Raw genomic sequence first — 20,471 nt, 5'->3', positions numbered from 1 at the left:
ATTTCCACCTTCCTTTCCTATATTCCTATTGTAAGTCGTACGGAAAAAAATTTGTTTCAAAGAATGATTGTTGTTTTCGAGTTTTAATACAAAATTTATTAACAAAATTATCTATTTTATTTTTTTATTGGTTTTGAAATATAGTTATATGTATATGTAATTGTATTTTTATTTTGGACATAATACAAAATCTTATGTTTTCTTAATCTGTGTGCATAAACCTAAAACGACAATTAAAATGAAACGGATGAAATATATCATCTTTTATATATATATATATATATATATCGATTTTACGGAAAACAAAAATATTTCATTCTAACTAATTATGTAAAAAAAAATTTTAAAAAATTGTTGCTTGTATGATGAATTGATGATACAGTATTCCAGTCACATTCCCACTTTGAAAAATTTTAGTTGGCTTGTACGCATATCACCTACATTTTCTTTTTCTTTATACATCATGTCTTTTTATGAAAATTATAACTTGTAGATATCAGTGAGCTAGGAGATAAGGAGGAAATAAATTTCCAAGATTTATTTATAGAAAAAGGGAAGGGGAAAACATAGGGCCGTTTGTTTCTCCATCCAGATGAGTCATCTGGATGAAGATGAGAGTTTTGTTTGTTTAGACACTAAAAGTGTAATTCATTCAGATGGATCATCCGGATGACTTTCGAAAATTCAGACTTAACTTTAAAGTTCATCCAGCTGAACCAATTTGAATCATTTGAATGGAGATTGTTCATTCAAAATAGTATAATGTCTATTATGCCCTTAATGTAATTCACAAATTACAAATTTAAACATAATATCATTTTGTCACACACGAAAGCTGACAAAACCACAAAAATGCGTTTTCCCAAAAAAATTAGAAACTAATTTTTCACGCCAAAACCCCAAAAACACATTTTCTCGCCAAAATTGAAAAAACGTGTTTTCCACCAAAATTGCAAAAACGTGTTTACCCGCAAAAACCGCAAAAACGTGTTTTCATGCCTAAATCACAAAAACATGTTTTCACGCCGAAACCCCAAAACGAAAATTTCCGCCAAAACACAAAAACATGTTTTCCCTCCAAAATTGCAAAACGCGTTTTCACGCCAAAACCCCAAAAACGAGCTTTCCCGCAAAAACCGCAAAAATGCGTTTTCCCGCCAAAATTGCAAAATCATGTTTTTCCGCCAAAATCGAAAATTTTCACTTTTCCGCCAAAGCCAAAAAAAGTATTTTCCCGCCAAAACGCGTTTTCCCACCAAAACCACAAAAACGCGTGTTCCCACTAAAATCACAAAATCTCGTTTTTCCGCCAAAATCGAAAATTTCATTTTCCCACCAAAACCGAAAATCTCATTTTCCCGCGAAAACCGTAAAAACCGCAAAAACGTGTTTTCCTGCGAAAACCACAAAACATATTTTCCCGCCAAAACAGCAAAAATGTGCTTTCCCGCCAAAACCAAAAAGAAATTATTTTTCCGCCAAAACCGAAAAATGCGTTTTTCCGCTAAAACCAAAAAATCTTATTTTCCCGTCAAAACCGCAAAAAACTCGTTAATTTTGAAATAATTATAATGTAAATATATTAGACTAAATAATTAAATGTAATATAGTTAAAATTAATATCGAATATATTATTAAATCAACACAAGGGGGTATTTTGGTAATTTGTTTACTAAACTCATTTAGATGGAAATGAAAATAAAGAAACAAACATAAACTCTATTTAGATGAACTATCTGGATGGACAAACAAACAATCACAAAAATTTGAATGGATCATCTGAATAGATCATACAAATGAATTATTTGGATAGAGATGACAAATGGTGAAACAAACAGACCCATACTCATAATAACATTTATGTTTCTATATATTTACGTGAAATACTCTCTTTTTCGACTGGCAATTCATTTAGTAAGTTAGATAACACCACCCACTATGATCAGACATCTACCAACCATCTACTGTATATGTGAATCAACTTCAGTGCTATGAAAAAGTTAAAAGGCCAATACGAAACCAAACTTTAAATGTTACCAACCCAAACGAACCCAACCCCACTACAACATTAGTAGTCCAACACTCACAGAACTTCATAAAGCTCTGAAAATTTGTACTAATCATAATTCAAAACTAGATATATATTATTTGACTAACTTTCTCCAAGAACATAGAGTCATAAACACAAGTACAAAATCGACCAAGCATAAGATGCAGAAATTCTAAGTCCTTAGTTCATGAAGTTGGAAGTATCCTTGAATCTTTTAGTGCTAAACAAAAATAAACACATTATCCTGTTCTCTAATTCAATGCTTTTTAGATTTTGACTCAGAGAGCATGTATCCAGAGATCTTGTTCATCTCGTATAACAGCCCAGCAGAGAACAAAAAACTGCAACCCAAAAACATTGAACAACAAAGAAAAGCAACCCACAGTTGTTAGCTAGAGAGAGAGAGAGTTACGGAATAGCAGTAACATCGGTTGAATATTGGAATATAGAGCAGAACTAGTGTCAGTCTTACCAGGTTGTAATACAAACTCGATGCACCGTGCTAGCAGCTACAAGAGCTATGATCTCCGCAATAACCACTGCCAAAAAAAAATAAACGAAGAAAAAAGAAGAACTTTTCATCAGCAAACAAACTTTAAGCCATAGTTTCCACAGTGATTCTTGCATAAACTAAGAAATGACAATCATTTGACAATAAAGAAACAGATCAATTAAAATATCTAATCTCCACATCCAGGAATTGATTCACAAGGATACATATCGAGGAAAAGTAAATATTTTGGGCATTAAAATCTCTGAACTAGACAGAGAGAGTGATAACAGAAAAGAGAAGTGTTTTAAGTTTTAACAGATTATTGCTTTTATCAATAAAGTGCATGTCAAAGAGAAACAGCTACCTGCACCCCAGCTACTCTTCGTGCCAGAAGACTCCTGGAGATTTCCTATGAACTGCAAAGTAAACAAATCGCATTGACCCAGATTCTCGAGGAATTTGAAAAACCAAATATCTAACGAATCAAGTTTGAAATAGACTACCGAGGAGAATCCTATAACTTACTGTGAGAGAGAAGAGAAAGAGGAGTGAGCTAGTGAAGCCTCCAAGGATCGTGAACAGCTCCGAAGAAGCTAATTTCCCTCTATACACTTCTTGAAGCGAGAGGACCACCGTAAACAGAAGCATGGATCCAAGCATCGATCTTCCACCTCCCGCCGCCATTGATTTCTCCTTAACTCTTCCGGAAATGAAAGATCGGAGCTTCCCTCTTCTCGTCACTTCTCCTCAGCTTCACGGACAAATGAAGAAGACGACCGACGAGGAGGAGTAATACTAAAGTGACGATAGACCCCGTAATTATCCTATCTTACTACAGAAATGCCCTCATGCCCCGATATTTATTTTACATCTAAACGTTGTCGTTTTGATTAAGAGTTAAAAAGACAAACAAATGAGTGTTGTTCAAGAATCTAGCTTTGATGATGGATACGTCAAATAAATAGAGGTACACTTTTGTTAGTTTTTGTTTGCCTCGGTGGTTGTGATTGACTCTACAAAATCTACATTGATTTTTCTTTGTTGGAAACAGAGAGTGGTTCTCTTAAAAACGTTGGAGAGATCACCTCGTGAACATGAATAAATTAACTAAGCTCTGCGGTATCCCCAGTGATCCTTGTCTCTCTGTTGCTTTGTGAACATGAATAAACTAAGCTCTGCGGTATCCCCAGTGATCCTTGTCTCTCTGTTGCTTTTGCCTCCTGCATGTCTGATACCCATCATATGTTATAACCTCAATGTCAACAGGTGAATCTCAAAATTTTAGAAGAAAAATTGATGGATGTCGTTTTTTCATCTCAATGCTAAGTGCAACGAGAAGACTAACAATAGAGTTAATCCTACAGTACTGGTCACCACTCAGGTGGAATCCCAACAAGTATCTATATCATAAGTTTTGATTACATATCATGATTTTGAATAGAAAGTAATGAGATGAGGACGTTTGAAAAGCATGATCAATCTATCAGTGTCTTCAGTCCAAATGTTCCAGGAACGCTCTGATGCCTTCATAGGATTCATACAATGTTAATAATTTTCAATCCTTTTATAAAAGAGCGAGATTTAAATAAATCAAAACTATACATAGATACGGATTATTAAGAAAGAAAAAACAATCAATCTAGTGTAAGATCATCTGAAAATTATCCATACAAGACGATTACAAAGATACAATTTCAATTTATGTTTAACCGGGACACATAAAATTTTCATTATTCATCACATAACAAAGGAAGAGCAAAGAAAAACACTACTCGGGAGATCAAACGACACTCGACAAAAAGAAAATCCTTGAAAAGGGAAAAATGGCAAATGAACTGCTATATATATTAACAAAAAAAAAATGAAACAAGCAGTCAAGCAGAAGAGGGCAAACCAAACAAATAAAAATACATAGAACTCTAAGTTCGAACTGTAGTAAAAAACAGCAAACAATATAATATGTGATCATATACTTATCACACGTGGGCTTGGGGTGCTAAAAAGCATTCCAATGATCAGAGCTACGTGGTGTCTCTGCTGTATTTGTCGTTGTTTTGAATGGTCCGGTAGAACCGAACGGGTCATGGTCATCAAACCCAAACCCGTGACTGTAATCAGAGTCTCTAGTACTTCCAATAGAATCGAATCTCGTCAACGAGGCTTTAGGTGTCTCGGCCGCGTAGTTGTTGCTAGATGAATCGTAGCTCTGTGCATTGAAGGAATCGTATCTCTGATAGTTGAATGAATCAAACCTGGACGCGAATGGGTCTGGCTCGCTTGTGCTGCGCATCGAGTCTGAGCGTGATAGAGAGAAAGCGTCATTATTGTTGCTGTTGAATGAATCGAAGTGAGAGAAGGTGTTGGAAGAGAAGTCATCGTGTGCTGCGGGTGTGCTCGGGACAGAGTCGAACATGAAGGGACTTCTTCCTGGGAACAAGTTGTCTGAACGAGGAGTCTCTGATGCAAACGGCTTCCCGCCAAAATCAGACGTGCTATAAGCAGGAGTGCTTGGGACAGAGTCGTCAAAAAACGATTTCTTTTCGGGAAACAAGTTTCCAGGATAAGCAGGAGTGCTTGGAACCGAGTCGTCGAAGAACGATTTACCTGCGTAAGCAGGAGTGCTCGGAACCGAGTCGTCGAAGTACGATTTATTGCCTGAGTAAGAGGCAGTGGTTGTAGCTGGAGTGCTAGGGACTGAATCAGCAAACAAGGAAGGTTTTGCAGTGAAACCGTCGTTTGCATTTGCCGACGGGCTTGAGACAGAGTCAGAAAATATAGATAGCTTTGGAGGGAGGAAGTCGTTTGATAGGGTGGAGCCAGTTTTTATAGGCTTAATGCTGAAGTCATCGAATCCGAACCCGAATCCAAAGCCACTATCATGCTTCTCATGATCCTTGTCCTGCGTAAACACATAACGCTCGCCACAATTAGATTGAGATGACGAAGCATCAATATTAATCTAGAGCACATGAGCACAATATACCTTTCCGTTGTCAGGGTTGAAGCTTGAAACTGAATCCGTCTCATCGTGAGAGTCATAGTTTACAGTTTTGCCAGTAGAAGCAGTCGATTCACCATCATCATGGCCATTTTCACTGAGACAAAATTGAGTATAATGTAGACAATGTAAGTCAACTGAGATGTGTAGGAACATACTATACTCTACTTTTCCACATTTTACCAAAGTATATAATATCCACTGTTGAGAAAAATGCAGAGTCCATAACACACACGGTCTAAGAAAAGAGGCCTACCTCCTCGTATCTTTGGTTCGGGGTGAATCGTCAGCTTCAATACCCTTTCTAACATTAGAGTCATCCAGAGATCCGTTTCTATCCTTTTTACCGTCTGCAGATGCTGGATCCTTTTCAGAAGCCTCTTCATCACTGCTTGGCTTTTTCTCTGCTTTAGACTCAACATCTGAGGATGAAATGTCTTCACCTTCATTTGAAGAGGCAGTAATTTCTTTCTCCCAAGCCGATGATTTTTCCTTTGGAGGGGCTATGATGTTTTGAACATCAAGTGTAAGCTCCTTCACAAAGACAAACCCTGAAAGTAGAGAAAAATTAGTATGCAAAGTTCAAGTGTTCGACTTCAAAATTCATACCCTGTTTTAGAAGACAGGTAAATATAAGGAAACAAGAAACATTGATTAAACATCTTAAGCCATGCTTCCTCGATAATCTCATCTAACAAAGATAACTAAATCGAAATCGCAAGTATACCTTCCTCCTCTAGCTTATCCCATTCTTCATCCCAATCCGCAGCACCTTCCTGGATTCCAGGCTGCCAACCTGTGAAAAGCGAAGAAGTCCAATGAAAACATTAAAAAAAAATGTATACAATAAGGGGTAAATCGAAATCGCAAGTATACTGATTGAGAGAATACAATATTAAAAGTGTTATTTCATTGGAGTCAAGAAGGGGTAAATCTATACCAAAAGGAAGTTCCACCAGAGTAGTGGGTTTGCCACGTACTCCATATTGTTTGCAGCGCTCATTCAAATTTCTAACCAGTTCCTCAAGGCCTGATTGGATGTGTTCAGTGCGCTCCTACAAGACAACATTCAGCTAACTACAACCACCAATCACAATCAATCAACGGGATAGCCCGCGTGGCTTACCTTAACAACACCATCATCAAGCTTGCCTTCTTCAAATTTGACTATTGCCTGGTGCAATTCCATTTTCTTCTCCTGCGATTTAAAGGGAGGTTTATCATATTTTTAAGGAGACATAGCTTGCAAATAATTCAAATTAAGCCATGTTACTGGGATACTGCTTGTAAACTACCTGTATATCACGGAACGTGGCCTCTTCAATAGTCAATTTAGAGCCTACATTGCCAGACTTCTTGTATTTCTCCTCATATTTCTTTGCTAGAGATTCAAGCTGGATTACAGATTTAGTATGTTAGGTAAACAACTGGATGTGTGATACCATCACAGAAGCAGCACAGTGCCACAAAAACTGTATACCTCACGTTTATCACCCGAGACTCTCTCCGTAATTTCATTGTACCTGTTGTCACATCTGCTCTTATATAAAACCTGTCACCCAAGGAACCAAAGGGTGAAGGTCAAAGAAACAAACTTATCGTTGGTAATAGTAAGGAACTTCCTCAAAACAACTATATTCCTCGAGATTTTAAGATCACTTCAGCACAAATCAAACAACAAAACTATACAATAATAATAATGTCAAACCGGTGTTTGCCACTACTACTGGTATCAAAATAAGCAATTACAAACAACATTTTGAGAAAGAAAAGACCAACCGGAATAAGCAGAAATACTTACAAGTTCCTGCATCTTAGCATGGAAGAACTCGATTTTTTGCTTGGAATCAGCTATTTCTTTTTCAAGTTCATCCACCTGATGACCAAAATACAAGGATTTTAAGAAAAGAAACAGCCGTCACATAAATTTCTAGGGTATGCCAAATTTCAGTCAATAACTGATCTTCTATGCAGAGAAAGAACACAAATTGCCAGAAGTAGTATCAAAATAGGTTTACAAACAGTGGAAAAAAAGGAATTATGTATAGTTTCCAGAGGCTGCCTGATAACGCTAACCTAAAAAAACTACCACATTGGCAAATTAGAAAGCAAATCAGAGAGAAACCAGAGAGTGCCTTTTTATCAATGGCAGTTGCTTCTTCAAACTTCGAGTTGAGTGAATCCTGCTCCTCTTTACTAAGTTGATCCACCAGATATTTTTCCAGCTCCGGCATCTTACGCTTTGGCTGAGTGGGCTGGACCATTCCATCACTAGGTGAGAGAGGAACCGGTCTCGGAGGCTTTCCTTTGGGAATAGCTGGTGGCCTCGAACCCCCATGATGTTGATGATGTTGGACACCTACAATATTTGGTCCAGGAATACACATGCCGCCAGCAGAAAAATAATGCAAGTAATACAGAAAAAGGTTTGCTTGATGCCATACCATGTGGATGTCCCCAGGACGCATTGCCATGTGGTGCCACAGATTGACCAGGAGAGGTAAACATGCTCTCACTAGATATTATGGTGCTTGGGAACACTGGGGGAAGAGGTCGGCCCTCTCTATAACGCTCCATTAGATAGACAGCAATACAAAATTCCCTTAGCGAGAGCATGCTATCATTATCTTGATCGGATAAATACCAAACCTGCTTCAAAGCCTCTGTAATACCAAGGAACAGCATTGGAAACACACATAAACTGTCTACATTCCCATAAAACACATAAAAATGATATACATAACTATAAAAGTGTCACTTAATTAAAATGCATATTCACCATCATAACAACAAGCTCAGACTGAAACAAGACCACTGTTAATGGATGAAGTAACATAAACGAAAATGTAGCCTACCTTGCGGGAGCCTCCAACTGAAGAACAGATTGCGAGCCTGGTTCCCGGTAATCTTTCCGTCCCTATCAGTGTCAACTTGCACAAAAACCTTGGTATATTTCTGGACATCAGCTGGAGTCATTTTTGGCCAAGGGGCTTGTGAGTGGGAGTGGGGTTGGTGTTGGGGTCGAGGTCGGGGCTGGTGGTGGGGTTGGTGGTGAGTTAGGGGCTGAGGTTGGTGGTGAGGTTGATGGTGAGGTTGGTGGTGAGGCTGGGAATGAGGTTGGTGTTGAGGCTGGGGTTGGTATTGGGGTCGGGGCTGAGACTGACGCTGGGTCATCTGACTAGAAGCTGACATTCCAACTCCAACAGTAGAGCCAGTTGTACCAGAAGCTGCACCGGAGGGAGCAAATGGCTGGCTTATTTGTCCAGCAAGCTGATTCTGAACCCCAACAGGATGCTGTCCCAAAGAGCCATGTTGCGGAATTGAACTTGTCCTAACTACAGACTGTGCAACCCCAGGAGCCACAACAGTTTCAGAAGAAACAGATGAGATGGCCACTGTCGACGTAGTTCCAGTAGTAAGTTGTTTTGGCTCCGTGGAAGCAACTGCAAACACATCTCCGAAAAGTGAGTCAGAGGCAAAACCGTTTCCTGATGCCGCCAGTTCCTTGGGATCCTTGCCTACCAATTGATTGGATGTCGCATCTAGAGCACGAGCACCTGAAGGAGCAGATGAATCTTGGGGCTTGTGCACAGGCGCTGATTCTTGAGGTCTAGCTGTTGTAGAGCTTATTACTGCAGTTGTCATATGCGGTGTTGGTATATGGTTGGTAACTGAATTAGGTGCAGTACGAGGCGCACCAGCTGGCATACCCTGGCTTTGAAAGTTTTGCGGTGGTTGAGCCAGACGTGGGCCATTAAATTGATTCTGCTGGCCCGGGACTACTTGTTGATTACTAGTGCTTACGGTTCCGCCCATTTGGCCTCCTCTCACACCAGCCGCTACTGATGATGGCATCGATGTAGCTCCCTGAGCTTGTGTAGCAGGCACAACTCCCCTGGGCTGGGGAGAGGGTGTTGCAGCAAGATTTATCTTGGGAGCAGGGATATTAGCTGAAGCAGGACTATAAATTGCAGCCTTCACTATCTCAGGCGTCAATTCCCGTCTACTTTGTGCCACAGTTACCAACTTTAAAGCACTGTAGAACTCCGCTCGACCAAGGTAACCAGCCTTTTTTGCATCCGCGTAGGACCATACCTATAACATCAACATATCCGAAGATTAATAGCCACAATAGGAGCTGAAAAACTTATATATGCACAAATCTGCAGAATGTTGTCTACAGTTCAGAAACGTATGATAGAATTCAAATATGCTTAGTTCCCTCATTGCATCCAATGTTCTAAGCATATGCACAGTAGATTGCTTCTCTATTTCAATATGCCAACGCTTAAACATTTCCACTAAAAACATCTTATGCGCCAATCTGATAAAAGTTGTTAGCATTCTAATCCTAGACTACTACACCGAGATCAAACTGGAGCCTCCTATAGCATCACATAAATAGACTACAAGCTCCCGAATGAAAAGAGAGGCTTCATCGCAATTCTACCAAACGATCCCACAGATGAAAGAACCTGAGCAAGGACGTTCTTAGGCAAATTGGAGCCTTGGAAGAAAGCGACAGCCTCAGCACCACTGATACGACCATCTCCGTCCAAATCTGCTCTCCTGAAATACGTATCGAACAGATCCTGGCTCCCCGTCGGCCTCGGCGCCGCCATTTGGAAACGGAGGATGATCCGGAAGACAGTGTCCCACAACAAGATGCGTGGAAAAGCCCTAACACATAAGGCTGCCCGAGTCCAATCGTTAGATCACCGCATCGCACGGAGGTTCGATTGGAAGGAAGGAGAAATGAGATCGGTGGCGGTGAAGATAGCGACGGTTACGAGAGGCGGAGAGAAGTAAAGAGAGGCCGATGATGATGATGATGATGATGATTCTCCCCGACAGGGAAACAATCCAATTCCCGGGGATTTGAGATGGAAAACCGGTTCAGCGCGATGGAGGAGGAGATTTTGGGAAAGTTATTTGATGAAAAAAATAATGTTTATCGCAAATAATAATAATACGGACAGAGCTTATTGTTTTAAAAAATATATAAATAAATATACAATTTCCTTTTATATTATCAGCTTGCTCGACTGATAACGATGTCTATGATTTGAGAGAGAGATGTAATATGAGCAAGTTCTCTGCTTTAGTAGTTCTTATTAACTACTCATTTCTACTATACGACGGCGTTTCCTCCCGATACAAATATCTACCCAGTTTCAAGAGCTCTTGCTCCAAGTCCTCAAAAGGTCAGAGACTTTTATGTTGCTGTTACAGAACCTGAAGCCACTGAGCCAGTATTGAGTTGCATAGTGATGAAGTTAATTTTACACAAAAGAAGCAACGCAACGCCTTTGTCAAATTTACGTCATGAAACAAAGGTCTCTTTTTTTTTTTCCACAACTCCAGTTCTTTTGCAGTTCAAAAGCTGGTACTCTATCTACAGTTGGTTTCGCTTTAACCAACGGGTCTTGGGCTATTGGCACTTGAGGGATAACTCTAATACGATGATCCCGCAGTTCGATCTCCGTTGGCCATCAGTGCACTCATGGACCTCGGTTAACCTCGGTCGCCGGACACCGTGGATAATTCAAAAAAATAAACGTTTGTTTCGCTTTGGTCGCCAAATTTGTAAGAGGTATTATGCATAGGTCGCATAACTCCTTTAACATCGTTCTCATCCGACTCTGACTCTTATCTTTGTCAGAAGCATGTGATTTTCAAACGTTCACAGCCAAGGTTTGAATGCATCATGGTGAGCTACTTTCTGAGAAACAAAGACCAGGAAGGAACATTGGCTTGAATGAGAGAGCACAAGTGGTTCTACTCGGGAGACATTGGGGTTATACACAAAGACGGTTACTCGGAGGTCAAAGACCAGTCAAATGATGTGATCATAGGCTACTATTGGTACAAGATTTGCAAAGTGGAGTAGTAGTTTTCTACCTTATATTACAAGTGTGCTTTCTTATTAGCTTTGGCCATTTTATTGTCATGGTGAATTGAAGATGAGTTGCGTTTGCAAACAAAAAGAAATCCTCTGCATAAATTCTAAAGAAGAACAAATTGTCAAACAAAGAAAACATAAAGCGACTGATTTTGAAAGCAAAGAGGAAAGACATTGTCCAGAAACTGGTGTTGAGATGGGTTTTCGTTTTTGATGTAACGGGATGGTCCATTATTAAAATTGAGCCTTTATAAACCTAATATGGCAACCTTTGCTATAATTTTTTATTAACTTTATTTTTGACAGGTTACATAATTTATTTTATTAATTTATTCATATATGGTATTTTCGATAGAGAAAATGACTAGAATAACATTAAAAAGTTTTTGTCACAAATATAGTTTTTAAGAATAAAAATGATCAAAATAGCACTTAATGTTTTATCAAAAGAGAAAAATATACACTTATACCTCAATGGTAAATTAATTTAGACATTAGGGTTTAGAGTTAAGGGGTGAGGTTTAGGACTTAGAGTTTATGGTTTAGAGTTTAGGGTTTAGGATTTAAAGTTTAGGTTGTAGGGTTTAGAGTTGGAGAGTGGGGTTTTGGGGATAAGGTTTCAAATTTTGAATAATAAAAAAATTTAAAATTTTCAAAAGATAAAATGTTATTTTGGTCATTTTAGTTTTTGTGGGATATTTTTGTGATATAAACTTAGAAATGTGCTATTTTGGAGATTTGCCATTTTCAATATTATCTTTTCAGAGTTTTTGTTATTTTTGTTTTCACTCACTCACTTTTTATTAAAGGTGTTTTCTTATTTCAATAAATCAAACAGACCACATGAAGCCAGAGTCCTCTTTTCTCATGAGCAATTTTCGTGGTCTTTTCATCACTGAAAAATGTAAATATAATGAAAGCCAGAAAATTCTGCGAAATATTGTTGATGTTGATACAAATTTCATTCAACATCAAACCAAAATAAAATAATTTCAAGTGAATAATCAAGAAGCTTCCTCTATCATATAGTTTGAGAAAATTTATTTAGTAGCACTAATATATAACTTTAATAATCTCTTGTGGTATCGGTTTTACATACTTCAAAGTTGTTTTCGTTTTAAAGAAAAAAAAATATTGCATAAAATTTTCACGACACACTTATTCATTAAAAAGAGATTGTAGTCGAGGTCAAAGTCGTATAGAAGAAGATTAAAGGCGTGGCTGCGAAAGAATGGTCCACATCAATCAATCTCTTGTAAGATATACTAGATTCGGATCCGTAACCGCGGGTGTTATCTTAATGTATAATTTTAAATTGTTGTAGGTTTGTACATGTTTTTATTTGTGTAAATTGTTCGTATTGTATTATCGTTTGATATATAAATAAGTGATGTATTATATTATTTATGGATCAAGGATGAGGTGGATCATTTGTATAATATTGTTTCAGAATGGTACAAATTAGTATGGTTATATAAATGATCACAATATATATAGTTAAGAAAAATTATTGTTGCAAATGTAACGTAGATTCTTACAAATGAATATATCTATACTGTTATTTATGAAGTGATTTAGCTTATTTGTCATAATTTCCATGATTTTAGGTAATTTTCCTAATTTGTCATGTTTTAATTAGGTTTAAGGTGAGTTATTAATTTATTAATAGTTTTTAGTTGAGTTCATAATTTCTTAATTTCAATAATATAACTATAAAATATGTAATTAGATATATAATTATTTTAATTTTACTTATTTGTTATGTTTTACATGATTTTAGTCAATTTTGCTTATTTGCATGTTTTTATTAGGTTTTAGCTTAGTCATTGATTTATTAATAATTTTTAGCTGAATCACTAATTTATTAATTAAAAAAATATTTGTAATGAATTTTATATATAAATAAAAACGAATTTAGATTTAATAATATTTAAATATATATGTTATATTAAAATTCTTATTTTTTTATTTGTCATATTTTATTAGGTTTTAAGTTTTTATATAGGTCACTGATTTATTATTAGTTTTTAACTGCGTATTTATTTATTTTCAGAAAATTCGTAATGAATTTTATATATAATAAAACATGCATTGTATTTTAATAATATTAAATTTAGGGTAATTCTCCTAAATAGACCATTTTCAAGTTTTATTCACAAAAATAGACCACAAGGAGGAAAATGACCAAAATGTTTTATTTAATAGGTAAAAAGACCTTAATACCCTAGATATTTATAAAAATTAAAAAAAAAATTAAAAAAAAAAGTTTTTTATAGTTTTAGATTATATGTTTTCAAATTCGAACTTTTTAATAAATTTTTTTTTTTTGAAATTTTTTATTTATTTATTTTTTAAAATTTTCTTTTTGTAATTCGAAAATACTTTTTGAAACTATTTTTAAAATTTTTATTTTCAAATTTTTAATATTTATTTTTTATTTTATAAAATTTTAAACCTCAATCTCAAATCTCCACCCCTTATTATTTAAAACAATTTATAATTTAATATTAGTCAAACAAAAATATTTATATAAAGATATTTTCTAAACTATTTCTAATATATGAGTGTTTTAAAACTTTTAACACAATAATAAGTACATAGTTTGATGAACGTTTTTTTGACATATATAAATAATTTGATGTTTGATTTAACAATTTAAAATCATAAATAATAATTTAACTCGTGGACTGAGTTCAAAACAAATTTTCTTGCTTTTACTTTAAACTAGTTTAAGTTTAATCTGTAAAACACTATAGCTTCAATTGGTGACCACTAGAAGAATGGAAAAAAAATGAACAAAATACAAAATAAAATTTCATTCGAGGAATTGAAAAAATAAAAAAAAAGAATTTTTGTTCAATTTGTATCAAAATTGCATAGGGAAATTTTTTTTTATAAATTCATTCCTCCATGGGGAATTTAGAAGAAAAAAATGGGATCTGCCTTTCAATAATTTGACTAAAATTTCAACATAACTGGTATAAATTTGTAGGAACAAAGAATTCACACTAATTTTTTTCCTTCAACATGTTCACCAATTAGAATTTTATAATGCCGATTTTTAGATTAATAAGACATAAAATAATAAGTATTCGTAAGATGATTATGCCCGCATGTGCGGGCAAAACACCTAATATATATATATATATATATATATATATATATATATCACCATTTATTGTATATAACAAATACATTCACATTTTTTAACCGGACCACATACATTTTTTAATTTATTTTTATAATTCACATTTATCCTTCTCTTGATAGCAAAAAAAAATTATTTTTTGAAACAAACAATACTGTCATGTTGCTAAAACAATAATACTCTCATAATGGACCAAATGATATTAGGCTATTTTGTCTCAGAGTATCTATTTGCATATTTTAACCGCATGGCCCATTTTAAAGGTCAACTAATTAGCGCAGGAAAAAAATCAGTTAGCGTTATGTTAAAAAAAAAATTGTCACCGACCAGAAACAAAGGGAGAGGGTTTGTTTCATCCTTCACGATCCATCAATATAGTGATTCATCAGGAAATCATCTCTTGTTAAATCCTTTCACCAGTCACCAAAGGTGCTATACATTGTGAAATCGGTCGAAAAAGATACGGATTCTTTTGATCTTTTGATGTTCTTGCTTAACCAATTCTCGTTTAAGATGTTTAAGCAAACAAAGCTGTTCGGATTGGTTGTCGTTGTTATTATTTATGTGTCTGATGGTTTCATATTAATAAAGAAGACCAACCGAATCAATTTACAGAAAAGGAAAACCAGAGTCAAGAGTAAAGCAGAGGTTAAACTTTTTATTACTCCGTTTTCTATGAATAGTTTCGTTTTAGGTTATAGATTTTGTTTTTTGTTTGGTTTTTGATTTAGAATAAATTTTAGTTCTTCTAGTTATACTGTTAATATAACTTGATCGTCTGCTTACAGTTGTACTGAGTAATTGTTTTTGGTAATATTTAGTGAATCATTACTTTTGTTTCGTTTGTTCACTTTTACAGAGCTTGTACTATTTCTCGTTGCATTACGAACAAATTGTTTTGTGGTAGATCATAATTATCATGTGGATTCTGCTTTTACAGTTTTCTTAGTTTGAACTATTTCATTTAGGTTTATTATCTTCAAGGAATATTGTTTGTTTCTTTGTATTGGTTTGCTTAAAAAATGGCATCGGCTAAGACCAACTCTAAAGAATGACCACCAAAACTGGTATGTTGCTTCCATGAGTGAAGCAACTTGACCTGCACACGCCAACCATCTCTATAGGGTTTCACGTTTTTGACCAAGGTGAACAGTGCCATCCCATAATTTGGGGTGGCCTAAAGCGCAAAAAAATATATTTATGTGGCCTCTTATATAAATACTAACAATAAATAGTAACAGTCAGCCAATACAAAAATATAGAATTATCGAATGTTAAAAATTAAAACTATGTTGGACAAAAAGAGAATCAAACTACGGTATGCTAACTCATATCAAACTTCTAAACCATTTAACCTAACTATTATTCAGTGATAAATGGTATTAGTGTTTTGTTTATATTTTGTGGCCTAAAGCAGATGATTTAGTTGCCTTTTTGCAGGGACGGACCTGAAGGGGAAGCTCTTGTTTGAAGACATAGATGAAGCTCTTGACCTGCACACGCCGACTAAGGAAATACTCTTGTTTGAAGACATTTTTGTTTAGTTTAGTTGTGTAGATCTTAATGTCGATGTGCTCTATATATATAGATGTAGACAAAATGCTTAGGGTGTTCATAACTAATAAAAAATCTCTGGTATGTAGTCAAAGAATATTCAATTTTATGTGATGCAGGAGAAGACCTTGCCAGTTTTATTAGCTAGTTGTGATTAGATATGGTTGTTAACCGAGATCTAAGGATTGTTTTTTTAGTTATCTTATCATGAAGAAATCATAAAATGGATTTCCTAAATTTAAATCGACAATTTTTACTGAAGCATGAAAGGATGCTAAAGAATATTCCTCCTCAAATTTTGAATGAAGTTTCAGTTGTTCAAATATTTGATGTTACCGTAAAATTATTGGTTGTCAAACATTTATTTTTACGAATATATTGGTATATCAGTCGACTAACCATATTTCATTTTTGTTTTGATTTTAAACAGTTGGATTGGAAAATAAACCAAGTTAACCGATGTTAAAAATTAAAAGCAGTGTTCTTCTACATATGCTGATACATATACAAAGGAATAAGCTTTTGATAGAGGGAAAAATAACCCCAAAAGAACTCGAGATCATTGAGACTTCATATTACGATGATTCAGTATGAGATGAAATTTATGTTCAAGAAACTTTTAAATTTTGGCTTATGTTTACCAATCGAGAGATGCTTAGTTTGTAGGTAATGGTTGTAGTAAATAATATTAATAGATTTTTTGTATGCAAGAGTAAGTGATCAATGGTAAAGATAGATTATTATTAAGTTAAATGTAATTATATAAGAGACAAGGGGCTTGTCCGCGCTTCGCGCGGAATATTGTTTCATTGTTATTAAGTATGATTTTTTGGATGATGTAACTATGTGGTTGTGTTTATTTGTTAAGAGCATTATTTGGTATTTTATTTTGCTATGTATTAGATAGGTGATAGGTTAATATATTATGTGTTTGTTTTTTTAATAATGTTTTGTTGTGTATATAGTAGCATTTGTTAGTGGTGAAGTGAGTCTTTGATGTAAAACATATTGGATTTCAATAAGTTTGCATTTATGAATTTGTTGATACTAAGATTTACGGTTTCAATATCAAAATTGTATTTTATTTTTCATATTTTGGAACATTATTCCTATAAGATGTTTTGTGCCCTCTCCCCAAAGTTTGACCTTGAGCCGTTACCATCTATGTATTTCGTTTACCTTTTCGGTGTAAACGGTGTGCGGCTGCTTCTCACCATCACCGGAAAAAGACTCATATCCGTGCTCAGGTTCTTCCTCGCATTTTTCTCCTGTGAGATTATCTGGTATTTTTTTTGTAGATCGGGTTTATGAGTTCCCACTTGTACGGTTGTTTTTCACGGTGTTGTAGGCTGTTCCAGTCAATATTGACGCTCCTTTTCTTCCTTAAATTTTGGCTTATGTTAAGAGCTGCATCTCCTTAGGTTGGGTCATAGTTTAGTCGTCTTTGATGTTGTCTTTCTCGTCGTTGGTCTGCCGTCGATAGTCCCTACTCGTCTTGGTTTTCAAGATCTAGTTTTAGGTGATCTGACTTCTATGATCTCTTTCATAGCTCGAGGACGATTCCATGATTTGCTGATTTTGTTTCGTCTCCCTCTTCCCTCTCTGTTTTCTCATCTCGTTGCAGCTTTCATCAGTTCTCGCATCTCTGGTGGCTCTTCCTTTCGCCATGTTTGTAAGTCCATGTTTACATAGTGATTTCCTCTGTGTATGCTTTTTGGGCTTATAAGGTTGTTTCTGGTCTCAAGCTTAGGATTTGGTTTCTCGGTGCTTGCCTCCCATTCTCCTTCTCCTCAGGTTGTTTCTCTTCTTCTCCTCATTCCCTTGGTATAGGTGTGCGGAGTTAATCTCTTGGAGTTTTGGTCCTTTCTATCCAGAGCTTTGTGGTTCTTTGATGGCATGCACAACTTGTCTATGTTTGTTTAGTTTGTGAGGTGTTTCTTTCCTCTTAGCTGGTGTTTGTGCTCTCGGTGACTTTGGCATTCCGGTGATTATTCTTCCTCTGACTTCTTTCTTGGTTTTTCCGTCGTTGGTTGATCGCGCTCTTTTGTGTCAGGAATTGCTTTGTCTCATATTTTTTTTTTCTACCATTTTTTAACATATGTTTGTTGTGGCCAAAATACTTTATGGTAAGGTGAGGTTATTTAGTTTTCGTTCTTGATCTCATTTCAGCTCCGAACCTTTATTAAATTAGTTTTACTATGACATTTCAGTTTTCTCTGTGACCGTGGAGGTTTTAAGTTTAAATTATGTGTTTTGCTCTAGTTTTTTCATCTTAGTTTGGTTATTTTATAATTTTTAATAATAAAACAAATATATAATTGGTAAATGAAATATTAGTAAATAGTAAAAAATAATAAATTAATGAAATTTTCTGTGGCTGAATTAAATATTTAATTTTATGTTATGTTACGATGGTTAGTGCAAAAAGATTAAAAATACATTAATATAAAAGAAGAAAGACCTAAAATGTAAAAAAAAAAAATATGAAGACATATGTCATCAAATCTCCCTTCCACATGTCAAAAAAGAGAGAAAAATCTATTTTATATATATATATATATATATGATTCACGAGTTTAATTTAGTAATTAAGATGAATATAAATGTTTTTGATATTTTAATAAATGGACCATTACTAAATAGTAAATAAAAATGGTACTTCTGTATTAGGATATGCTCCCCGCTTGATATGATATAGTCACGTCAAATATATTACTCGATTTTCTAAAGCAGGTATGATTCTTTGATTTCTTTATACGAGATTTTATTAAACACGCGTTATGGTTACATTGTGAATAATTTCCGATGACAAAATGTGCTCAGCAAGTGAATGAGTTGATTATAGTTGGTTAAACAGTTGAACTATTTATTTATTTTAGCTTGCTGAAATTTTGAATCTATACAATTATCTAAGAAGTGAATACGTTGATTTGTCATTTTTCCATGATTTTGAGTTTTTTAATGATGTATTATTATACTATTACAAACTATGAAGAATATTATTTTACAAGTCTTATGAGGATTCACGCATGACTGTATTATCTGAACCGTTCTATGGGGTCCACGCTTGACGGTACTTCTTGCGCCATGCTGCAGTTCTCTTGTAAGCATTTTTTCTATTAATTCGCATAATTCTGCCTTTTCTGAAAATCAAAACCCAGACCTCCTGGTGTAGAATCATTAATTAACAATTAATCAAACCACTGGACCAAGTGGGCTTCTACTTTTTGATTTTAGGTTTATTCAATAGTTTTTTCATAAATATTTTATTATATCTTAATAATAAACAGTTTTGAAAACATGATAATTACAATATTTCATCTATACAAAAATTTAATATTATATTATTTGTTATTATATTAAAAAAAATTTTAGCTTAGTCAATGGTTTTAATAATATTTATATTAGATAATAAACCGTTTTAAGAAAATAGGTAATTATCACCTACAAAAATATTTGATATTATCTTATTAAAATTATATAAAAAGATGCTTCTCTTATATGTTATAAAAGGATTATATCTAAATTTTGGTATTAAAATTTTATATATTGTTTGGATTTTTTTGATATAAAATCATCGATAGCATAGACAGTTTATTATTTTAATTTATTAGTGTTTAGTTTAAAAATATATTTTTCACAATTGTAAATTTTGCTAATATGTGTTACCACCAATTGGTTACCACAAAAGCTCATGTATATGTTCTACCGATACAAAGCAGTAAACGTTTACATGTTCTAAAGAAACATACAAAAAACTTGCAAAGATAAAAGATGAATATTTTAAAACATAAAACAGTGCCTAAATATTTTCAAAACAGTGGTACATTTATTTATTTATTGAAAATCATATTTTTAAAAATAAAAATAATTCTTATATATATATATATATATATATGTATTATGTTTTTATTTGAAAATAAGATTTTCTATTATAAAGTTAAAAATTAAGATAAGAGCATTTTATAATTAAACATTAATTAAAGAAAAACATTTGTAAAAGATATTTTAAAAATATTTTTAATATGTGAGTGTTAAAAAAATTAACTCAATAATAAGCATATATATTTTGATTAAAATTTTCAATAACATTTTTAATAAAATATAAATATTTGTAAGACGGTTATGCCTGAATGTGATGGTTAAACATCTAGTTAACCATTATATATTAATATACTGTAAAGTAATATTTCATCTATTATTTTGTAGTAATTTGAGTTCGAATATGGTCACATATTACTGAAAGTATTTACTACAGGATTTTTTTTTTTTTTTGTCGACAACATTACAGACTCATATTGACTCTGTAAACCACACCGGGAAATA

General features: G+C 34.3%; 2 protein-coding genes across 2 annotated transcripts; both read right to left on the bottom strand.

Moving 5' to 3' along the window:
* Positions 1-2,123: 2,123 nt before the first annotated feature.
* Positions 2,124-3,377, bottom strand: LOC106304053 (keratinocyte-associated protein 2-like). The gene is made up of 4 exons (XM_013740434.1): positions 3,069-3,377; positions 2,908-2,959; positions 2,523-2,589; positions 2,124-2,391 (listed from the first exon to the last, which is right to left on the bottom strand). Exons 1-4 carry the CDS (start codon positions 3,225-3,227, stop codon positions 2,307-2,309), a joined length of 363 nt encoding a protein of 120 aa, XP_013595888.1. The 5' UTR covers positions 3,228-3,377; the 3' UTR covers positions 2,124-2,306.
* An 855-nt stretch (positions 3,378-4,232) lies between these two features.
* LOC106305918 (epidermal growth factor receptor substrate 15-like) lies at positions 4,233-10,519 on the bottom strand. The gene is made up of 13 exons (XM_013742346.1): positions 10,017-10,519; positions 8,397-9,636; positions 7,986-8,204; positions 7,677-7,900; positions 7,343-7,417; positions 7,022-7,093; positions 6,837-6,935; positions 6,668-6,739; positions 6,482-6,596; positions 6,269-6,337; positions 5,798-6,092; positions 5,527-5,638; positions 4,233-5,442 (listed from the first exon to the last, which is right to left on the bottom strand). Exons 1-13 carry the CDS (start codon positions 10,161-10,163, stop codon positions 4,540-4,542), a joined length of 3,642 nt encoding a protein of 1,213 aa, XP_013597800.1. The 5' UTR covers positions 10,164-10,519; the 3' UTR covers positions 4,233-4,539.
* Positions 10,520-20,471: the final 9,952 nt, after the last annotated feature.

This window comes from Brassica oleracea, chromosome C7, assembly GCF_000695525.1.
Source record: "Brassica oleracea var. oleracea cultivar TO1000 chromosome C7, BOL, whole genome shotgun sequence".
Classification (NCBI taxonomy): Eukaryota; Viridiplantae; Streptophyta; class Magnoliopsida; order Brassicales; family Brassicaceae; genus Brassica; species Brassica oleracea.
This window is presented reverse-complemented; position numbering and strand designations above follow the sequence as displayed.